This window comes from Lontra canadensis, unplaced genomic scaffold, assembly GCF_010015895.1.
Source record: "Lontra canadensis isolate GAN:19392208 unplaced genomic scaffold, GSC_riverotter_1.0 scaffold94, whole genome shotgun sequence".
Lineage (NCBI taxonomy): Eukaryota > Metazoa > Chordata > Mammalia > Carnivora > Mustelidae > Lontra > Lontra canadensis.
The window spans coordinates 3,301,771-3,321,284 of record NW_022631088.1 but is presented as its reverse complement, the minus strand read 5'-3'; the positions used below and the strand labels follow the sequence as shown (position 1 = coordinate 3,321,284).

The window sequence follows — 19,514 nt, the reverse complement described above, 5'->3', positions numbered from 1 at the left end:
GGAAAAGGAAGTGTGAGCAGAGATGCGGATGGTGAAAGATGTATTGAGGCAGCAGTGGTTAGAATAAGATCTTTGTAGAGAGCTGGGCCCGAGCTGTGTAAGACAAAGGCTTGGAAAGATTGTGGAAAGATTGAGAAGCTGGTACTTGAGTCTCCAGGCTGCCCGGGATGGAAGAGATGTTTTAGAAAGAGGTGCAGGACGAATTGGAGTGGAAACAGCTTTATTAGGACGTGGTTGGCATAGCAGACCGTTGCCATGCACACAAAGGGGTGGCTGTCTTTTTAAAGATGAAAGTTCCACTTCAAACATCACAGTTCACAGTTTATCCGCAGAATATAACTCTGTCCTATGAGAACTGCGTCTCCTTCCCCTTGGGCCTTCCCAAGCCAGCTGCATTTCTGGCCCGTTCTCTGCACAGGGCTGGCAGCCGTGGCAGCCATCAACGCTGCCATCCAGAAGGGTGTTGCCGAGAAGACTGTCCTGGAGCTCACGAATCCCGAGGCCCAGCTGCCCCAGGTGTACCCCTTTGCTGCTGATCTTTATCAGAAAGAGCTGGCTACCTTGCAGCAGCAGAGTCCTGAAGTAAGTCAGCCCCGCCTGTGTCGGAAAGCAGAGTGGAGTGGAGGTGAACTTAATCCCCACTTCTCAGTGTACTTGGCAGAACTTTTTTTTTTTTTTTTAAACCAGAAACTTAGACTTCTTACGGCTTAATTGAACCTCTGACCTCCCTCTATATCCAAGACTGTCTGTCCTCACCCTTTCCCCTCCCCTTCTCTGTACAGCATAGCCTCACCCACCCCGAGCTCTCTGTCGCCGTGGAAATGCTGTCCTCGGTGGCCCTAATCAACAGGGCGCTGGAGTCGGGGGACATGAACACAGTGTGGAAACAGCTGAGCAGTTCTGTGACCGGCCTTACCAATATCGAAGAAGAAAACTGTCAGAGGTGGGTGCCCAGGGCAGTAGATGGGATCCGTGGGACACCGTTACTCTGTACTCTGTTGGGGGTCAGCTCTCTCTCTCTCACAACTTTGGGGTTGTGAGTTTGAGTCCCACATTGTGTGTAGAGGTTACTAAAAAAACAAAAAAGCACAACCTTAAAAGAAAAAGTGCTATCTTTGCATTTTCTCGTTTTGCTGAAGGTAACTCCCCAGTCTCAAAGCTGCCCCCCAAGATATGTGAGGCTGTTGGAGCGCCTTAGCTTGTCTTTGGTCCTTGGATGCTGTGTCTCCAGTCTTCTCATTCCTGTCATCCCTGACAATCCTGAAGGTCCCTTTTCTTACATTGTGCTTAATCGCTTTTTTTGTTGGGGGGCGGGGCAGGTATCTGGATGAGCTGATGAAACTAAAAACACAGGCACATGCAGAAAACACTGCGTTTATTACATGGAATGACATCCAGGCTTGCGTGGACCATGTGAATCTGGTGGTGCAGGAGGAGCACGAGCGTGAGTAACGGTCCCACCCGTCCCCTCAGAGAATGAACCCGTGCCAGGTGGTGGGGTTCTGCGAGCTGCTTCTAAACGCCGCTCCAGCTGAGGTTGCATATTGTTTCCAAAACGTCAGGCAACCGCTCCAGTCAGGTGGTATGTAACCAGAACTAAAACTCTCAGGAGTGACTTGAGTGTGATCTATTATTTTTGAATGTTTCATAACAGGTAGTTCTGACACTCACCACCCCGCCTTAGGTCATCCGCGTGGGTGTAGGGCTTAGGTCTTCCCTAAGACTCCTCTCGTTTCAGTCACCAGCCCGGGCTCTGAGGTGTTCCCAGGTCACCACACTTCTGAGCCACTGGCTGTAAACTCAAGAGCTTCCCTCAGCAACCCTGCCTCAGGTCCAGTCATGTGCTGGAATGACTTAGAGAACTCAAGAAAGTGCTATATTTATGATTATAGTTTTTTAAGTAAGGATACAAATCAGGACTGGCCAAAAGAGGAGACCAGTAGTGATCCCAAATATAGCGGGGACCCAAACGCCAAGCTTCTGTGTCTCAGGCAGCATCTTCGGGAGGTGAATCACAGTGAGGGAAGCTCTCCTGAACTTTGGCCAGGCAGAGGTTTTCAAGGATGATTGTGAAGGATTGGTCAGTGGCCACGTAATTAAACTCCATTTCCAGTCCACCCCACCCCCTCTCTCAAGATAGGAAAGCTGGGCTGATACCACAATATCAAGGGGCTTAAAGCCCCCATATTCTGATCACATGCTTGGTCTTTCCAGCATGACCAGCCCCCATGCTGAGGCTATGAGTGGGAGGAGGGGAGGCCACCTCTTTAGCCTAAACTCTGGGGTGGTCCTAGAAGCCGGGGTGGGAATAACAGATAATTATAGATCATCCAGTCATTTAGGATTTTTTTTTTTAAAGATTTTATTTATTTGAGAGAGAGAGATCGAGAGAGGTAGGCAGAGAGAGAAGCAGACTCCTCGCTGAGTAGGGAGTCCAATGCTGACTCAATCCCAGAACCACAGGAGCATGACCTGAGCCAAAGGCAGTCGAGTAACCAACACAGCCATCCAGGCACCCTCATTTGGGAAATTCTAATGGGGTTAGTGGTGCCTTCCCAGGAACTGAGGTCAAAGGTCAACTGAGTTTTTATTATATCACAGAATCTTTACAGGAGTAGCACAGCTGCCCGAGATACCTGAGGAGTGAACATTTCTAGTTTTAATTTGTTTTCCTCTGAAAAACAGTGCATTGATTGGTGAGAAGAGCCTTGCCTTAGGGTTAGGGAGCCCTGGGGTGGGATCAGCTGTCCACTTATTCAAAGTGGAATTTCGAGGAAGAAATCTCTGAGCCTAGTCTTTTTTTAAAGATGTTGAATCAGGGGACTTTTTACGAGCCCTTGAACGCTAACATTTTGTGAATCAGAAATGGTTTCAATCATACGTGAAAGCTATACTATTAAAGCCAGTTTTGTCAAAATTCTCTGTCACGTTAGAGCAATTAAAAATAAAACAGACTTGAGGTTTCAATGGGACTACAGATACCAGGGAGTTTATTTTAAATGAAACAAACCAAAAATTTTTAAAAATTTAAATGCTGCTCAATATTACAGGTGGCAAATTGTAATTTGAGTCATGATAGCGCTTGGGTAGATTTCTGATTACGTAGCATGTTTAAAAATTGATGTGTTTATATCATTTCTTAATTAAAAAAATAACCTTTGTCCCTTCATATTTAGGGATTTTAGCCATTGGTTTAATTAATGAAGCCCTGGACGAAGGTGACGCCCAGAAGACTCTGCAGGCCCTGCAGATTCCTGCGGCCAAACTTGAGGGCGTCCTTGCAGCGGTGGCCCAGCATTACCAAGACACACTGATCAGAGCCAAGAGAGAGAAAGCCCAGGTGAGTGGAGTGAAGTTGTCCCTTTGTGTTCAGAGAACTTCCTCCCGCTGGGAACCAAGATAAAGGTAGGGCTGTTTCCTGGACACCTTTAGATTCAGAGCACTGGAAGGACATGAGATGTGACAGTACATGTTTCGACTTTGTGTGTGTGTGGGGGGGTTCTCTGTTGTTTTTGTTGTAAACATATCCCTATCTCTATCTCTTTCTCTTTTTTTTTTAAGAGAGGGAAGGGGTGGGAGGGACAGAGGGAGAGGGAGAAAGAGAATCTTAAACAGGCTTCATGCCCAGTGTGGATCTTGACTTGGGTCTTGACCTCACAACCTTGAGATCATGACCTGAGCTGAAGTCAAGAGTCAGACAGATGCTAAACCAATTGAGACACCTAGGGGCCCCCCTTCTTGTGTCTCGTTAAGTAAATTCTGTGTCAAAGTGTAAGATCCAAAAAATGTGTAAGTTATGTAAGTATGCAGTTGTATAAATTTTCAAAAGTTGAGCATACCTGGGAAAAACTTAACAGAACAGTGTGCAGCATCCCATTCTGCCTTCATCCATCTCCTACTACCCCACCTGCTGGGAACCACCATCCTGATTTTTAACACCACAGTTGAATTTTTGCCTGTTTTAAAACGGTATTAGAATGGTATATGAGGGGGCATCTGGGTGGCTCAGTGGGTTAAGCTGCTGCCTTCGGCTCAGGTCATGATCTCAGGGTCCTGGGATCGAGTCCCACATCGGGCTCTCTGCTCAGCAGGGAGCCTGCTTCCCTCTCTCTCTCTGCCTGCCTCTCTGCCTACTTGTGATCTCTCTCTGTCAAATAAATTAAAAAAAAAAAAAAAGAATGGTACATGAGTCCATACATTATGTACTCTTTTGCTTCTGGCTTCTTCTGCCCAAAATAGTATTAGTGAAATTCATCTGTGTGGTTGTAAGAAGCAATAGTTTGTTCATTCTTATTGTTGTGTCCCATTCCCCTCTGTGGTTATAGATTCTGTTATTGGAAATTTTGAATTGTTTCCCACTTTTTGGCTATTACAAATGATGCTTCTTTGAATATTTTAGTACGTGTCTCTTGGTAAATACATTTATCATTTTTATTAGGTGTACATTTAGGAGTAGAACGTATGTGCCATAGGGAATGCACGTGTGTTAAGCTTTAGCAGATAATGTCATGTTTTTATAATAACTTTATTGAGATACAATTCACATAGCCTAGATCTCACCATTTCAGAGTGTACATTTCCACGGTGTTCAGTCATCACAGAATTGTGCGACCACCGCTGCAATCAACTTTAGAACACTTTTATCACCCCAAAAGGAAACCTGGCTCTCATAAGTCACTTCTCATTTTCCCTCAATCTCTCCAGCTCAAGGCAACCAGAAGTCTACCTCCGTCTGTGGATTGGCCTATTCTGGACATTTCACGGACATGGAATCATTAATATGTGGTCCTTTGTGATTGGCTTCTTTCATTTAGTGTGGTTTATCCAAGTTATAGCGTGTACTAGTAGTACATCATTTCCTTTTATGGTCAAATTATATTCCATTGTGTGGCTTTAGCACCTTTTATCCATTCATCAGTTGATGGACATGGGTTGTTTCTGTTTTATAGCTATTTGGAGCAATGCTCCTATGAACATAGAGACTTTTGTAGCCGATTATAACACAAACATACCATTTAAAAAAGTTTGTCTTACCTCTCAGCTAGTTTGTTGAGGAAATGGACAAGATTTATACCTCCTTTTATCATGTTGCTGAGTAGGAAGTTGCTTTGTATGTAGTAGACCTTCAGATATTAGTTCCATGGTTAAGGCATAATTCTGTTTTTCTAATTGTGATTGATCTCCTTTTAGGTTCTTCCTAACTAATAACAATTCATTGTTGGAAGGACGATACCTTTCTTTTCTGACTTAGAGGCTCCCTACAATGAGGTTCTGGTAGCAAGCAGAAGAAATAAATGAAATTCTTTTTTTTTTTTTTTTTTTAATTTTTAAAAAAAAAATTTATGTAACTTCTACACCCAGGGTGGGGCTTAAACTCACAACCCTGAGATCAAGAATTGCTCTACTGACAGGGCCAGCCCGGTACCCCTCTAAAAGAAATTCTTCATTTAGGGGGTCAGATTCTTTCTGGAAAATCAAAGGTAGAAAAACAGACCAGGGCTTCTGTGTTATTGGAGCTTTTGTATAATCATACCTATGCAGGCTCTGTAAGTTTGGGTTGGGACAGAAGAGTGTGGATATTACTACAGTGTTGATAGGTCCCCTTTGATTCCATTGTCAGGAGAGTATTGGCATTACCATGTCCTAATCATGTAAATGTGGCAAGTACAAGATTTCATTTAAGAGGCACATGATTGTGCTGAATGTTGAAACACAGCTCCTGTTGTGTAGTCAGGAAACTTAGAAAAAGGGATCAACTGATTTCATTTACTTGGGTGAGAAGCAGTTGGCTGTAGGGAAGTTGTAAATGGAGTTCTCTGTCTTGGATATTAATTTGGGATCATTTGGATCAGAGCCTCTCAAACTTGGCTGATTGTTAAAACACTTGAAAAGTCATTTTTAAAATACAGATTCCTAAGCTTTAACTCTGTTCCTGCTGATTCAGAATCTCTAACTTGGGGCCTGGCTGCAGTAGTTTTGGGAAGGCCAATGGTGGCGGCATTTGTTTTTGCTACCATGTAAGTCTGGAAGGAATCTTAGGTCTGATGGACAGAGGTGTGGGCTTTGGGCGAATAACCTAGATCTGGTTTGCTAAAAAAAAGGCAACCTCTGAAAAAGGAGGGAGTTGTTGGAGGGTATAACTTGTACCTGCTCTCACTCATGCTGTAAGCCTGACTGCTCCTTTTGTTTGGGTCCTGGCAGTTAAAGTTTTAGAGGATGTGACTAGAGTTTGAAGCATTTCCTTTTGCTGGGAAATAACTTTGAGAGTTCACCAAAGGAGGAGAAGGGAGGGGGGCAGGTTAGAGGAAAATTTGCTTCATACTGCCAGGCTTGGCTTTAGTAGACTGCATATTTGGTAGAATTGGCTTTTTTTTAGGCCTTAGCTTAGTAGTTCCTCTAGCCATTTTGGGAGTGGTTTTAAAAATAATCATCTGAGTTCTAAATTTAGCAAGCAAAAGATCTTAATTTAAATTTGGTCTGTAGTTTTCTTTTCTTGTGATATCTTTGTGTCTGGTTTTGGTATCAGGGTAATACTGGCCTCATAGACTGAACTGGGAAGCATTACTTCCTCTTGGAGGTTTTAGAAGAGTTTCTAAAGGGTTGGTGTCGACTGCCTTTAAACATTTGGTAGAATTCATCAGTGAAGTCATGTGGTCTTGTGTTTTGGGTTTTGTTTTGTTTTGTTTTGTTTTTGTAGAATGTGTTTTGATTACTAATTCCATGTCTGTATTTGTTATAGGTCGGTTCAGATTTTCTTCAAGTGTTCTCTATGCTTCCTACTCGTTCTCATTGCCTTCTGGGAATTCCATTATACATATATCAGTATTATAAATTGTGTCCACAGGTTTTTGAGGCTTGGTTCATTTTTCCTCATTCTTTTTTCTTACTGTTCCTCAGACTGGAGATTATTCCTCAGACTAATTTAAATTGACCTATCTTCAAGTTCACCGATTCTTTCTTTTGCATGCTGAAATCCCTCTAGTGAATTTTTCATTGCAGTTATTGTACTTTTCGACTCCAGAATTTCATTTCGTTCTTTTTAAATAAATTTCTATCTCTTTATTGTTATTCTTTGGTGAGATATTGTTCTTATCCTTTTAGTTCTTTAGACATGGTTTTCTTTAATTCTTTGAGCATATTCAGAATATCTGAATTAAGTCTTTCTTTCCCTTTTTTCCTGTTTGAACCATGCTTTCCTGTTTCTCCCCCCCCCCTTTGGTAGTTTCATAGAATTGTCTTTTCTTCTTCCTTTTTAAAATTTTAATTCCAGTATAATTAACATACACTGTTACATTAGTTTCCAGTATCAAGACAGTGATTCAGCAATTCTGTGCATTACTCAGTGCTCATCATGGTGGTGATCTTTAATCCTCATCTCCTGTTTCGCCCATTCTCCCACCCACCTCTATTCTGGTAACCATCAGCACATTCTCTATAATTGAGAGTCCAGTTTTTTGGTTTGTGTCTCCTTTTCCCTTTGCTCATTTGCTTTGTTTCTTAAATTCCACATATGAGGGAAGTCATATGATATTTGTCTTTGACTGGCTTATTTTACTTAGCATCATACTCTCTAGTCCCATCCATGTTATTGCAAATGCAAGAGTCTTTTTTTATGGCTTCGTAGTATGCCATTTACCTTATCTCCTTTACCCATTCATCTGTTAATGGGCACTTGGGCTGCTTCTGTAATATGGCTATTGTAAATAATGCTGCAGAAAACACAAGGCTGCATATACCTTTTCACATTAGTGTTTTTGTATTCTTTGGGTAAATACCCAACCGTGGGATTACTGGGTCATGTGGTAGTTCTGGGTTTTTTTTGTTTGTTTGTTTTTGTTTCTTAACTTTTTTTTTAAGATTTTATTTATTTATTTGATAGACCGAGATTACAAGTAGTCAGAGAGGCAGGCAGGGAGAGAGAGGAGGAAGCAGGCTCCCTGCTGAGCAGAGAGCCTGATGTGGGGCTCGATCCTAGGACCCTGGGATCATGACCTGAGCCAAAGGCAGAGGCTTTAACCCACTGAGCCACCCAGGCGCCCCTGTTTCTTAATTTTTTTAAAAAAGATTTTATTTATTTATTTAACAGAGAGAGAGAGATCACAAGTAGGCAGGGAAGCAGGCTCCCTGCTGAGCAGAGAGCCTGATGCAGGGCTCCATCCCAGGACCCTGAGACCATGACCTGAGCCGAAGGCAGAGGCTTAACCCACTGAGCCACCCAGGCGCCCCTTTGTTTCTTAATTTTATTAATTTATTTGAGAGAGAGAGAGCGCGCGCGTATGCGCGCTCTTGCGCAAGCACACAAGCAGGGAGAGGGGAAGAGGGAGAAGCAGACTCCCTACTGAGCAGGGGGCCCAACATGAGGCTCTGTCCCAGGACCCTGGGATCATGACCTGAGCCCTAAGGCAGATGCTCAACGAACTGAGCCACCCGGGCGCCTGTGGCAGTTCTATTTTTAATTCTTTTTTCTCAAACAAGGGGTCTCACGTGTGTATTATTGAACCAACCAACTATTGCTGAAGCCAAGTAGCAGAAGAATCATTTCCCCAATAAAACATGTCTGTCGTTCAGGTAGTAGCGATGCTCACAGAGAGAAGATACAAGTTTGTGCTCTTCATGCAGAATAAATGTGTGCGCCGTCTCGTGTGTGATCCCTCATGAGCCCAGTCTGGTTCTTCAGTTCCTCCCTGGAGTTGTACCTGATTTTATTACCAGTTTTCATCCTTATCCACTGGGGAATGGAGTGATTCGCCTTTGTTTCTTGGCTGGAAGTTGCTTGATCCTGAAAGTCTTATGAGAAGACGCGGTGAGGAACAGTCAGCAGCACGTACCATGATGGTGGACAAAAGGAGAGAGCTAGGTTTAGCTTTTTGAGGCATCTCCGTACTGTTCTCCGCAGTGGCTTTACTGGTTTGCATTCCCAGCAGTGCAGGAGGGTTCCTTTTTCTCCACATCCTTGCCAGCACTGGTTGTTTCTTATCTTTTTGGTTTTAACCATTCTGACAGGTGTGGGTTGGTATCTCATGGTTTTGATTTGCATTTCCCTGATGATTGTGACATTGACATTCTTGGGTCTGTTAGCCAACTGTGTGTCTTTGAAGAAATGTCTTTTCATGTCTTCTGCCCATTTTTAATCTGGTTATTTGTTTTTTGGGTGTCGAGTTGTGTAAGTTCTTTACATATTTTGGATACTGACCCCTTATTGGAAATGTCATATGCAGATATTTTCTCCCATTCAGTAGGATTTCTTTTAGTGTTGTTGATTGTTTCCTTGCTGTGTGGAAGCTTTTTATTTTGATGTGGTCCCAGTAGTTTATTTTTACATTTGTTTCCCTTGCCTCAGGAAACATATCAGAAAAATGTTGCAATGGCCAGTATCAGAAATTACTGCCTGGGTTCCCTTCTAGGATTTTTATGGTTTCAGGCCTCACGTTTAAGTCCTTAATCCATTTTGAGTTTATTTTTTTGCATGATGTAAGAAAGTGGTCCAGTTTCGTTCTTTGGCATGTAGCTGTCCAGTTTTCCCAACACCATTTGTTGAAGAGACTTTTTCCCCATTGCATATTCTTGCCTTCTTTGTTGAAGATTAATTGACCATGTAATTGTGGGCTTATTTCTGGGCTGTATACTCTGTTCCATTGATCTGTGTCTGCTTTTGTGCCAGGACCATGCTGTTTTGATTACAGCAGCTTTGCAGTAGAACTTGAAATCTGGGATTGTGATACCTACAGTTTTGTTTTTCTTTTTCAAGATTGCTTTGGCCACTCGGTGTCTTTCGTGGTTCCATACAGATTTTAGGATTGTATTAGTCTGTGAAAAATGCTTTCAGTATTTTGTTGGGAATTGCATTAAATCTGTAGGTTGCTTTGGGTAATACGGATATTTTAACAGTATTTCTTTCTCCTAATCCATGAGCATGGACTGTCTTTCCATTTGTTTATATCATCTTCAGTTTCTTTTGTCGCTGTTTTTTTAGTTTTCAGAATTCAGGTCTTTCTCCTCCTTGGTTAAGATTATTCCCAGATATTTTATTATTTTTGGTGCAATTGTAAATGTGATTATTTTCTTAGTTTCTCTTTCTGCCGCTTCATTATTAACATATAGAAATGCAACAAATTTCTGTATGTTGATCTTGTAGCCTACAATGCTACTGAATTCATTTATCAATTCTAGTAGTGTTTTGGGTGGAGTCTTTAGGGTTTTCTATATCATGTCATCTGCAAATAATGGAAGTTTTACTTCTTCCTTACCAATTTGGATACTTTTATTTTCTTGTCTGATTGCTGTGGCTAGGACTTCCAGTACTATGTAGAATAACAGTGGTGAGAATGGACATCCCTGTCTTATTCCTGACCTTAGGGGGAAATTTTCAGTTTTTCACCACTGAGCATGATATTAGCTGTGGGTTCTTTATATAGGGCCTTTATTATGCTGAGGAATATTCCCTCTAAACCTACTTTGTTATGGGTTTTTATCGTGAATGGATGTTGTAGTTTGTCAAATCATGCTTTCTTGTTTCTTTGAATGTCTTGTAATTTTTTGTTGAAAACTGGATATTTTAATAATTGGGTAACTCTGGAAATAAGAGTCTATCCCTTCCTCAGGGTTTATTGTTGTGTTTGTTACTGTTGTTTGTTTGGTGACTTTCAATTCTGTTAAGTCATGTGTGGCTACTGAAGTCTCTGATTGATTAGCTACAGGTCAGCTAATGATGATGCAGAATATTTTAGTTTTTTGAAAATTATTTATTTATTTATTTGAGAGTGAGTGAGTGGGGTCGGTGGAAGGGACAAAGGGAGGGGGACAAGTAGACTCTTGGCTGAGTGTGGAGCCCAACACGAGGCTCCGTCCCACGACCCCAAGATCATGACCTGAGCAGAAACCAGGAGTTGGACCTTTAACTGACTGAGCCACCCAGGCACCCGTAGGCAGAGGATTTTTAAATGCCTAGAATCAGTAAAGCTCCCAGCCTTTGCAGAGGGCCAGTGTGCATGTTGGGGCACACCTTCAGTACTCAGCCAGGCAGTTTACGGTTCTGCCTTAGCCCTCGCTTCATGCTTGCACAGAACCTCAAGGTCAGCCAGAGGTGAGCCCTTACATCCTTACCAGATCTCTTCTGAGCATGCGCACAGCTTGCATGTATACTTGGCCTTCTGGATTTCCATCTCAGGAGCATGTCAGAGACTTTTCAAAGCTCTCTGCACGTCTCATTCTCAAACTTTTTTTTTTTTTTTAATCTTTTTGGTTACTTACTGTTTGCCTAAATTTTTATCCACTGCTGTAGACATCTGTGATATTAAACAAGTGCCTCTTTCTGTTTTTGGTAAATGGCCCTGGAGAAAAAACTGTTTTGTTCTGGGCAAGCTCTAAGTTCAAAGGAAGATAGCCTTGCTGTGGCTTTCTAGGGATCTGCTAACAGGCTGGCTCATGACAGTTCTCTGGAAACAGATGAGGCTCTGAAGGATGAGTGTGTGTGTGTGTGTGTGTGTGTGTGTGTGTGTGTGTGTTTGGTGGGAGACAGGTAGGAGTGGAGCCATTTGAAGTGCCACAAAGCTCACAATTGTTGAATTGTCCCAATTCAGTGTTTTTTCTTGAATAAAAAACTCTGTTTGCTGCAAGTCTTGGTCAGTTTTTCAAGTTTTGAAAAAGATGATTTTTGCCAGGATTTTATTTCTTTCATGTAGGAGAGGATTTTCAGATGTCTCTTACTCTACTATTTTCACTGATAGTCACTTTTCTCTTCATTTAAACTTGGTGTTGTTGGAATACTTGCTACAAGTAAATTACTAGTCATTGGTCAGTAATATCCGAATGCCAAGCCATGGGTATCAGGGATTCTGAAGGAACCCATTTTATAATGACAGATCTGAATGACTGGTGAATCTCCGTTCTGTTGCCCCACCCTATAGTATGTGTATACACAGACAGACATACATGCATGTAGCTAAAAATAAGCTGGTATGGGAGCACCTGGGTGGCTCATTGGGTTAAGCCTCTGCCTTCAGCTTAGGTCATGATCTCAGGGTTTTGGGATCGAGTCCCGTGTCGGGCTCTCTGCTCGGCAGGGAGCCTGCTTCCTCCTCTCTCTCTCTCTGCCTGCCTCTCTGCCTGCTTGTGATCTCTGTCTGTCAAATAAATAAAATCTTTAAAAAAAAAAAAAAAGCTGATATGCACCTGTGTGACTGTCGCACAATTGTTGGGATACTGAAATACTTTTGTTTGGCACACCGCTTCTGTGCTGTAACTGAAAGATTACTATACCTAATCCAGCGGGCCACACGATTCTGCTGCATTCTGGATGTTCAGTGCTTGTGCATAGTTGATGCATATGTTGTAGAGATTCAGGTTCACGTATGTGTGTGTCTACATGTGTATATGGGATGTGTAGCAGAGTTTATATGTGGCATGGTTTGCATGTGTGACGACAGAGAAACTCTTACATATGTTACATACATGTACACATGATCTGCTGCAGCCTGGATTTTATTTTTCCTCACACATGCAAACCATGCTGCATATAACAGGAGAGACTTCTAAGGACGTATTAAGGGGTAAGAAGTGCCCTCTCGAGGTGTGCAAGTCTGTGCTTTACACACACACGTGCACGTACGTGTATGATAGCCGTTCTTTTGTCCCTTGTCCCTTTCCTTTTACCGTAATTTGTGGCTTCTCCACCTCTTTTACCTACAGTCACTGCCCACTTTTTTGGCTCTTATTTCTGGTTTCTGTCTCTTCACCTCTCCTGAAATGGAGCCAGTTGGCTCAGCGTTAGCGTTGTTAGGGGCAGTGTTTCAGCATATTTTATGTAGCATTTTCACTTTAAATCTTTTTTATCTCCGTAATCTCCACAACACCTAGCCCAGTGAGCAGAGAGTGTAACTCTCTGCTCAGTGATTTGTGTTAATCTTGGGTGATCTCTTCAGAGCATGCAGGGGGATCTGGGGCTTTTGTCATCTTACTGGATCTGATCAGAGCTGAGAGAACCTGTTCTTTCCTTGCCCTGGGATGAGGTGATGTATGTCGCCTCTCTTTCCCAGTATTTCTGTATCATTTTTTCCCAGACACACCTGTGACATTCATCTGTTCTCCTCTTGCCTTCCATACTGTAGCTCTGCCCCCTGTTTCTTAGGGGAGGACACACGGATGTGTATTCATGGTTCTGCTGTAGTCGCCTGGGGCAGAGAGAAGGCACGACTCTGAATGGGCAGAATTCTTAGTAAGCTGTGCCTTCCTGTGCCAAACCTCCTGGCTCTGCATGTAGCAGATTCTGCTCAGAGGTATCTGTCTGATGGGTAATTAACTTAAAAGCGAACCCCAAAGAGCCTGGTTCTGTGGAAATACTTCTGTTTTTACGGGAGAGGATTTTCAGGCTTCCTCTGTTGGAGCCTGTGCCTCCAGCCCTCTCGCTGAGGATCTCCCTGTTCACATGGTCCCAGAGCTGTGGCTCCCTCATCCTCCTGTGTCACCCTGAAGCTCTTGCTTGGCATTTCCGGAATTTGTTCGGAATTTGTTTGTGTGATTTTAGGGGGATCGTGTGTGGCTATTTTCTATTTGCAGTAACGGTCAGGGATGGGCGGTAGAAGCGTGCGAGCTTCTGCAGCTCTGTGGTGATTTGTTCCCCACTGTCACTTTCTTAAAATTGGGACAGTGCCCCCTTGGGATTCTAAGCCCAGCACTTACCATAGTTTGCTTAAATGATCTTTCTTTGCAGACTGCATTTCAAAGGAGTAGATCATTGCTTTCAGTGTCAGTGGCCTGCCTTTGGCCTTTCCTGTCACCAGTGTGTTTTATAAATGGCAGAAATTGGGGCCGGCTTGGCTCTGCTGAGTGAAACATTGTGTCTCCCTCCACAGTAATGTGGGGGCAGGTGAGACCTCTGAGCTTTGGTGACTTCAACTGGTCGGCCTCCTGTGGGTGGTGAAAAGTTCCACTTGGCCTCGGAGCCCAGACCCTGCTTCATCTGGCACCATCGTTGTGGTTCCTGCCCCCCACCCCCACCCCGTTGTCTCACTGGCAGATCGTATTCACACCAGACAGTCAGAGTGGGGTTTTGATCTGCCATTTACTCCGATGCCTATTAGCTCGAGCTTGAGAAGCAGTTAATTTTGTTGGCTCTGCCAGGATCATCTCAAACATGATGCTGTCAGCCTGGCCGTGTGAAAACCTGAGGTTCCTCACCTCTTGTGGAGAAGACTCCCATCTTCGTCTACCGAATTGGAAACATGAGCAAACAGACAACCCTGCTGGAGACAGTTGAAACTTCTATAACCTCAGTACAATCCCTGAAAGCTAAGTCGGTGTCAGAGGTTTCCATCTCTGACTCTCAGGCTGAGACTAGGCAGACAGCAGGGTATGGACCGTGTTGCCTGTGCCCCCAGAGCACAGAGTCCCGGGGCTGCTCCCGAAGCCACTTGCCCAAATCAGAGAGTGGTAGCCAGATTCGTGGACACTGGAAGATACTAGAGAAGGCTATTTCTGGCAGTCCGGTTCTACTTAAAATGCCTTTCAGAGGGCGCCTGGGTGGCTCAGTGGATTAAGCCTCTGCCTTCAGCTCAGGTCATGATCTCAGGGTCTTGGGATCGAGTCCCGCATCGGGCTGTCTGCTCAGCGGGGAGCCTGCTTCCCTCTCTCTCTTTGCCTGCCTCTGCCTACTTGTCATTTCAAAATCTTTAAAAAAAAAAAAAAAAAAGTCTTTCAGAGCAAATGATTGCCAGTAAGCTACTGAAAAAAAAAATAATTGGGGGCGCTTTGGTCAGTTAAGCATTGACTCTTGATTTTGCCTCAGGTCATGATTTCAGGGTGGTGAGATTGAGCCCCATGTCGGGCTCTGTGCTAGGTGAGGAGCCTGCTTTAGATTCTCTCTCTCCTTCTCCCCTTCACCCCCACCCCCACCAGCTCATGTGGTCTCTCTCTTGGGAAAAAAAAAAAAGCCCAAGACATATTTAGAAAGGGGGAAGTAAGCCAACACTGCTATTTCATTTGTGTCCCCAGTATTCAACTCAGACCACATTATGGACCTGTGAGGCCTTTGTTGGCCATGCCAAGGAAACTAATCACCATTTATTATGTTTCTGTGTGAAAATGTGTTTTTAACTTTCCCACAACTGATTTAACATTCAAGTTTTAGAATCTAAAGGGGCGGGTATGTTAGATTGCCTGTAATGGCTCCTGGCTTTACCTGTGATAAAGTCTGATGCTCTTAAAAACAGTCGTCATAGAGAATGTCAGTGTTGTTGCCCAAGGGGGCTTTTTAAAAAGTACCACATGTTCATATTCATAGGGTGGCCCCTGTCACACTAATGAAGTCCCTGGGCCCCTTGCCGTTTGGTCCTTCTGCCACTTCTAGCTCCTCTTGACCTCCCAAACCATTTGCCTTCGTCTTCCCGCACGCGTCAGCTGCATCTGAGGCATGTCTCTTGTACTCTTCTACCAGGTTGTTGATGCCCAGCCTCTTCCATTTGACTATTTGGTGTGTCTGATGTGTTTGAAACTCCTTCTTCATGTGATTGAGTCCCCAAAACCCCCTTGATGTCTTGTACTCTAATTTGTTGTTTTGCTTTCTCACGGTGCGTAGGAAACCCAGGACGAGTCAGCTGTGTTGTGGTTGGATGAAATTCAAGGTGGGATCTGGCAGTCCAACAAAGACACCCAGGAAGCACAGAGGTGTATGTATCCGTGGTTTATTTCTGTTCCCATGGCGAGTGGGGGTAACGCCGTGCTCTTGCTTCAGCGTTCAGCTTGGTAGAGAGATGGGATGTGGGGAGGGGCAGTTTGCCAGGAGGCGGACAGTGGGTGAAGTAGTGTGTGGCTTTAGACGCTTTCTAAACTGTTCTGGTGACATTTCTCTTCCGGGATAGTTGCCCTGGGAATCTATGCCATTAATGAGGCAGTGGACGGTGGTGATGTTGGCAAGACACTGAGTGCCCTTCGTTCCCCTGATGTTGGCTTGTATGGAGTCATCCCCGAATGTGGTGAGACTTACCAGAGTGACCTTGCTGAGGCCAAGAAGAAGAAACTGGCAGCAGGTGAGTTTTGGGGACATAAATATGTGCCCTGAAAGGAAAAGCTTGACTCTGGGGGGGATGGGGGGTGGAGGCAGCTGTAGGGAAATATATTTAGGCTTATTTTAGAGCTCCTAAAGAGATAATATCCCTATTTTAAAAAAAAAAAAAAAAAAATATATATATATATATATATATATATTTTCTCACCTCCCTGCCCCCTTTGAGAGCAGCTGTGTTAAAAAGGTCAATTTTCTGAAAAAGCAAGAAGGATCCAAGTATTTGACAATTTATCTTTAATAGGGCAACATTTCATAGGGCAATCAGAGTTCTGATCGCCTAAATCCATAAAGAGTTAAAAGTTGTTTATCTGGGAATAAAGATAAGATTTTTCATCCTGTTGCATGGCCTTTTTGTTTATTAACTGGAGAGGCTGAATGGTTGCAGATCTTTTGATCGGAATGGTTTTCTGACATGGAAGGTCTTAGATGCTGATTTGGAAGGAACAAAGTTAGTCAAGGTCAGGTCCACAATTGGACTTCATATTCTCTTTTTATAACATAAAAATGAGCTAAATGAGACGATAAAACTGTGATTTTAGAGGGACTTAGGATGCCCCTTACTCTTGTGGATGTGAGGTACATACAGGGTTTGGAATGGTTCTGTTTAGACTGTTACCCGGGCCAGAATAATCCTTCAGTGTTGGATGCATGAGTGTGGGATGTGGCTCCAGGTCTCTTTTATCCATCCTTTATTTTCTGTCAGGAGATAATAACAGCAAGTGGGTGAAGCACTGGGTGAAAGGTGGATACTATTACTACCACAACCTGGAGACCCAGGAAGGAGGATGGGAGGAACCCCCAGACTTTGTGCAGAATTCAATGCAGCTTTCTCGGGAGGAGATCCAGGTAGGTCACATTTCCTCACAAAAAGAAAGAGCTGAGAGAACGTGTTCTAGAGCCAATACTAGTGAGGAGGACAGGGCCTGTGCTTTGAAGCCCTGGACTAAAATTAAGGCTATATAATGAACTGTGTGGGCTAGTTTTTTCCCTAGCGGTTGAGGAGATGACTAAGTACATAAATTAGTAAAGCATCTGAGCTATAGAATGAAGTCTGGTAAATTGTGTGCTCACTAAAGAAAACTTGGATGATCAGGAAAAAAGAAAAATGAAAAGTTGCTTGAACTGCTTGTTAAATGCAGTGACTATTAATCTCTGATTTACCTTTCCAGTCTTTTCTGACTGTCCCACAAACTCCAGGCTGTGCTGTTTTTTTTTTTTAAATTTATTTATTTATTTTAAGATTTTATTTATTTATTTGACAGACAGAGATCACAAGTAGGCAGACAAAGAGGAGGAAGGAGGCTCCCTGCTCAGCAGAGAACCCGATGTGGGGCTCCATCCCAGGACCCTGGGATCATGACCTGAGCCAAGGGCAGAGGCTTTAACCCACTGAGCCACCCAGGCACCCCCAGACTGTGCTGTTTTAGAATATAATCTGCACTTTCAGATAAGCTCAGTGTTTTTTATAGCCGCTTTTAAAATGCTTTCCCCCATCCTCTGTGTGTTTGCTTATGCTGGTCATTCTTACTGGTTGCTCATGGATTCAGTGGTTACTCCCACCTCCATGAGTGTAGCAGGCTCTCGTCTAAGCAGTGGGGGTGCAGTCGTGGACAACACCAGTCCCCACTGTCATGAGGTGTCCCTTCCCTGCCATGTATATCTGTCAAACTTCTACCTATTTCAAGTGTCACCTCCTCAATGATTTTTTTAAGTTTATTAAGTAATCTCTATACCCCATGTGGGGTTCGAACTCATGACCCCGAGATCAAGAGGTGCACGCTCTTCCCACTGAGCCAGACAGGCTTCCCTCCTCGATGAATCTTTTTAAAATTCTCTTCCTTTCCCCCTCCAACTTCATTTGAAGCCCCCCGCCCAAGAACTTAATAGTAATTCAGAATTGAACCAACTTGGATTTGAATTTTAGTCATGTCTGTACTTGTCTCATGCCCACTTCTGGTTTTTATTTATTTTTTTTTTTTTAAAGATTTTATTTATTTATTTGACAGACAGAAATCACAAGCAGGCAGAGAGGCAGGCAGAGAGAGAGGAAGGGAAGCAGACTCCCTGCCGAGCAGAGAGCCCGATGCGGGGCTCGATCCCAGGACCCTGAGATCATGACCTGAGCCGAAGGCAGCGGCTTAACCCACTGAGCCACCCAGGCGCCCCCACTTCTGGTTTTTAAAGTGAGCCTCTTAAGTTTGCAGGGTTTGTGTCCTTGATGGGCTGTTGTGCACTTTTAACATTACTTGGTCCTGGGCTCATGCGCGTTAAACCAGAGCTGTCTAATAACATTAAAAGAGAGGAAAAAGTATGGAGGGGAGATGTTCAGGGAGCTCCCCTAGGTCATAGTTAGGTTAATTTTATTTTAGTTAATTTTTTTAAGTAATCTTTACGCGTACCGTGGGGGGCTCAAATTCATGACCTTGAGATCAAGAGTCAGGTGCCCTGCGGACTGAGACTCCCAGAAGGAGAGGACAGTACAGGCCATCTGCTTCTGTTGGGCAGCATTTCCCAAATCCTGGGAAGAAAAACTGAGGTGCCCACATGTGCAGAAAGTGAGATCGTCCCTTATTCAGAACACCTAGCAGAGGGATGCATTTCTGTCTTGGGCTTGAAGTTCTCTTCTCACCTTCTTGGTCAGTGTTGCACCTTCTTTGCTGATGATTTCACTGTGAGGAAATTTAAGGAAAGCGCTCAAACTCTGTGATGGGATGTAAAGATGTGTCAGTCTCTGGGTTCCCGTTCTTCCCGGTATGACGGTGAAGACAGCACGGGACTGAGGTCCTGCAGCGTGAGGCAGACAAACAGGTGCCCTAGAACCGTGATGTGGAGGGAACGTTGAGGAAGCAGTTAATTTTGTTCCGGAGAAAGATGGCACAGATCATATTTTAGCAGGCGTGGAGAAGGGGAAGGGACTGTGTGGGGAAAGAGACTGGGGGAGCATGGGCCATTTACTGGGAGATGAGCAGTCCTGGGCCTGTTTACTGGCATGTGAGGAAAGGCCTCGGTGAGTTTCCAGGGCCTGATGTACCCCAGTAAGGAACCAGGCCACCGCTTCTAACAGTGATTTTTAACTTTGAGTCTCACACCCCTTCAATTATCTCATTAACTTCCACAGAGATGCTCCTACTTAACGTTTTGCAAATAGACCTACTAGAATTTTAAACAGGGGAGGGATGTTCCCTCACTTTGGTGCAGGCACTTGCCTCCTTAAAAAAAATAGTGGCCCTCAAATTGGATTCTCCCACTTTCCACTTCTGCACTTTCCACTTCTACAGTTTGGATCTTCATGGAATCCTTAGTCATTTTCTTCTCCAGACCTTTTCGTTCATCTTGTCTCTGATTTTATTCTCCCAGTTCTTCAACCACCTTGTGCTCCTTCTCTTCTTATAGTTCCAGTTATTCTCATATGGAACCTGGATCTGTGCTTTTCTGAATTGTCTGTGGGTATGAG

General features: G+C 43.8%; 1 protein-coding gene across 1 annotated transcript in view; it reads left to right on the top strand.

Moving 5' to 3' along the window:
* The window catches only part of IQGAP1 (IQ motif containing GTPase activating protein 1), a 100,143-nt gene that overhangs the window by 53,866 nt on the left and 26,763 nt on the right, over positions 1 to 19,514 (top strand). The window contains exons 12-18 of the mRNA XM_032836822.1: positions 419 to 582; positions 783 to 943; positions 1,320 to 1,444; positions 3,177 to 3,340; positions 15,572 to 15,662; positions 15,855 to 16,022; positions 16,764 to 16,906. Of these exons, the coding sequence (XP_032692713.1) occupies positions 419 to 582; positions 783 to 943; positions 1,320 to 1,444; positions 3,177 to 3,340; positions 15,572 to 15,662; positions 15,855 to 16,022; positions 16,764 to 16,906 (1,016 nt within the window). The remainder of the gene's footprint in view (positions 1 to 418; positions 583 to 782; positions 944 to 1,319; positions 1,445 to 3,176; positions 3,341 to 15,571; positions 15,663 to 15,854; positions 16,023 to 16,763; positions 16,907 to 19,514) is intronic.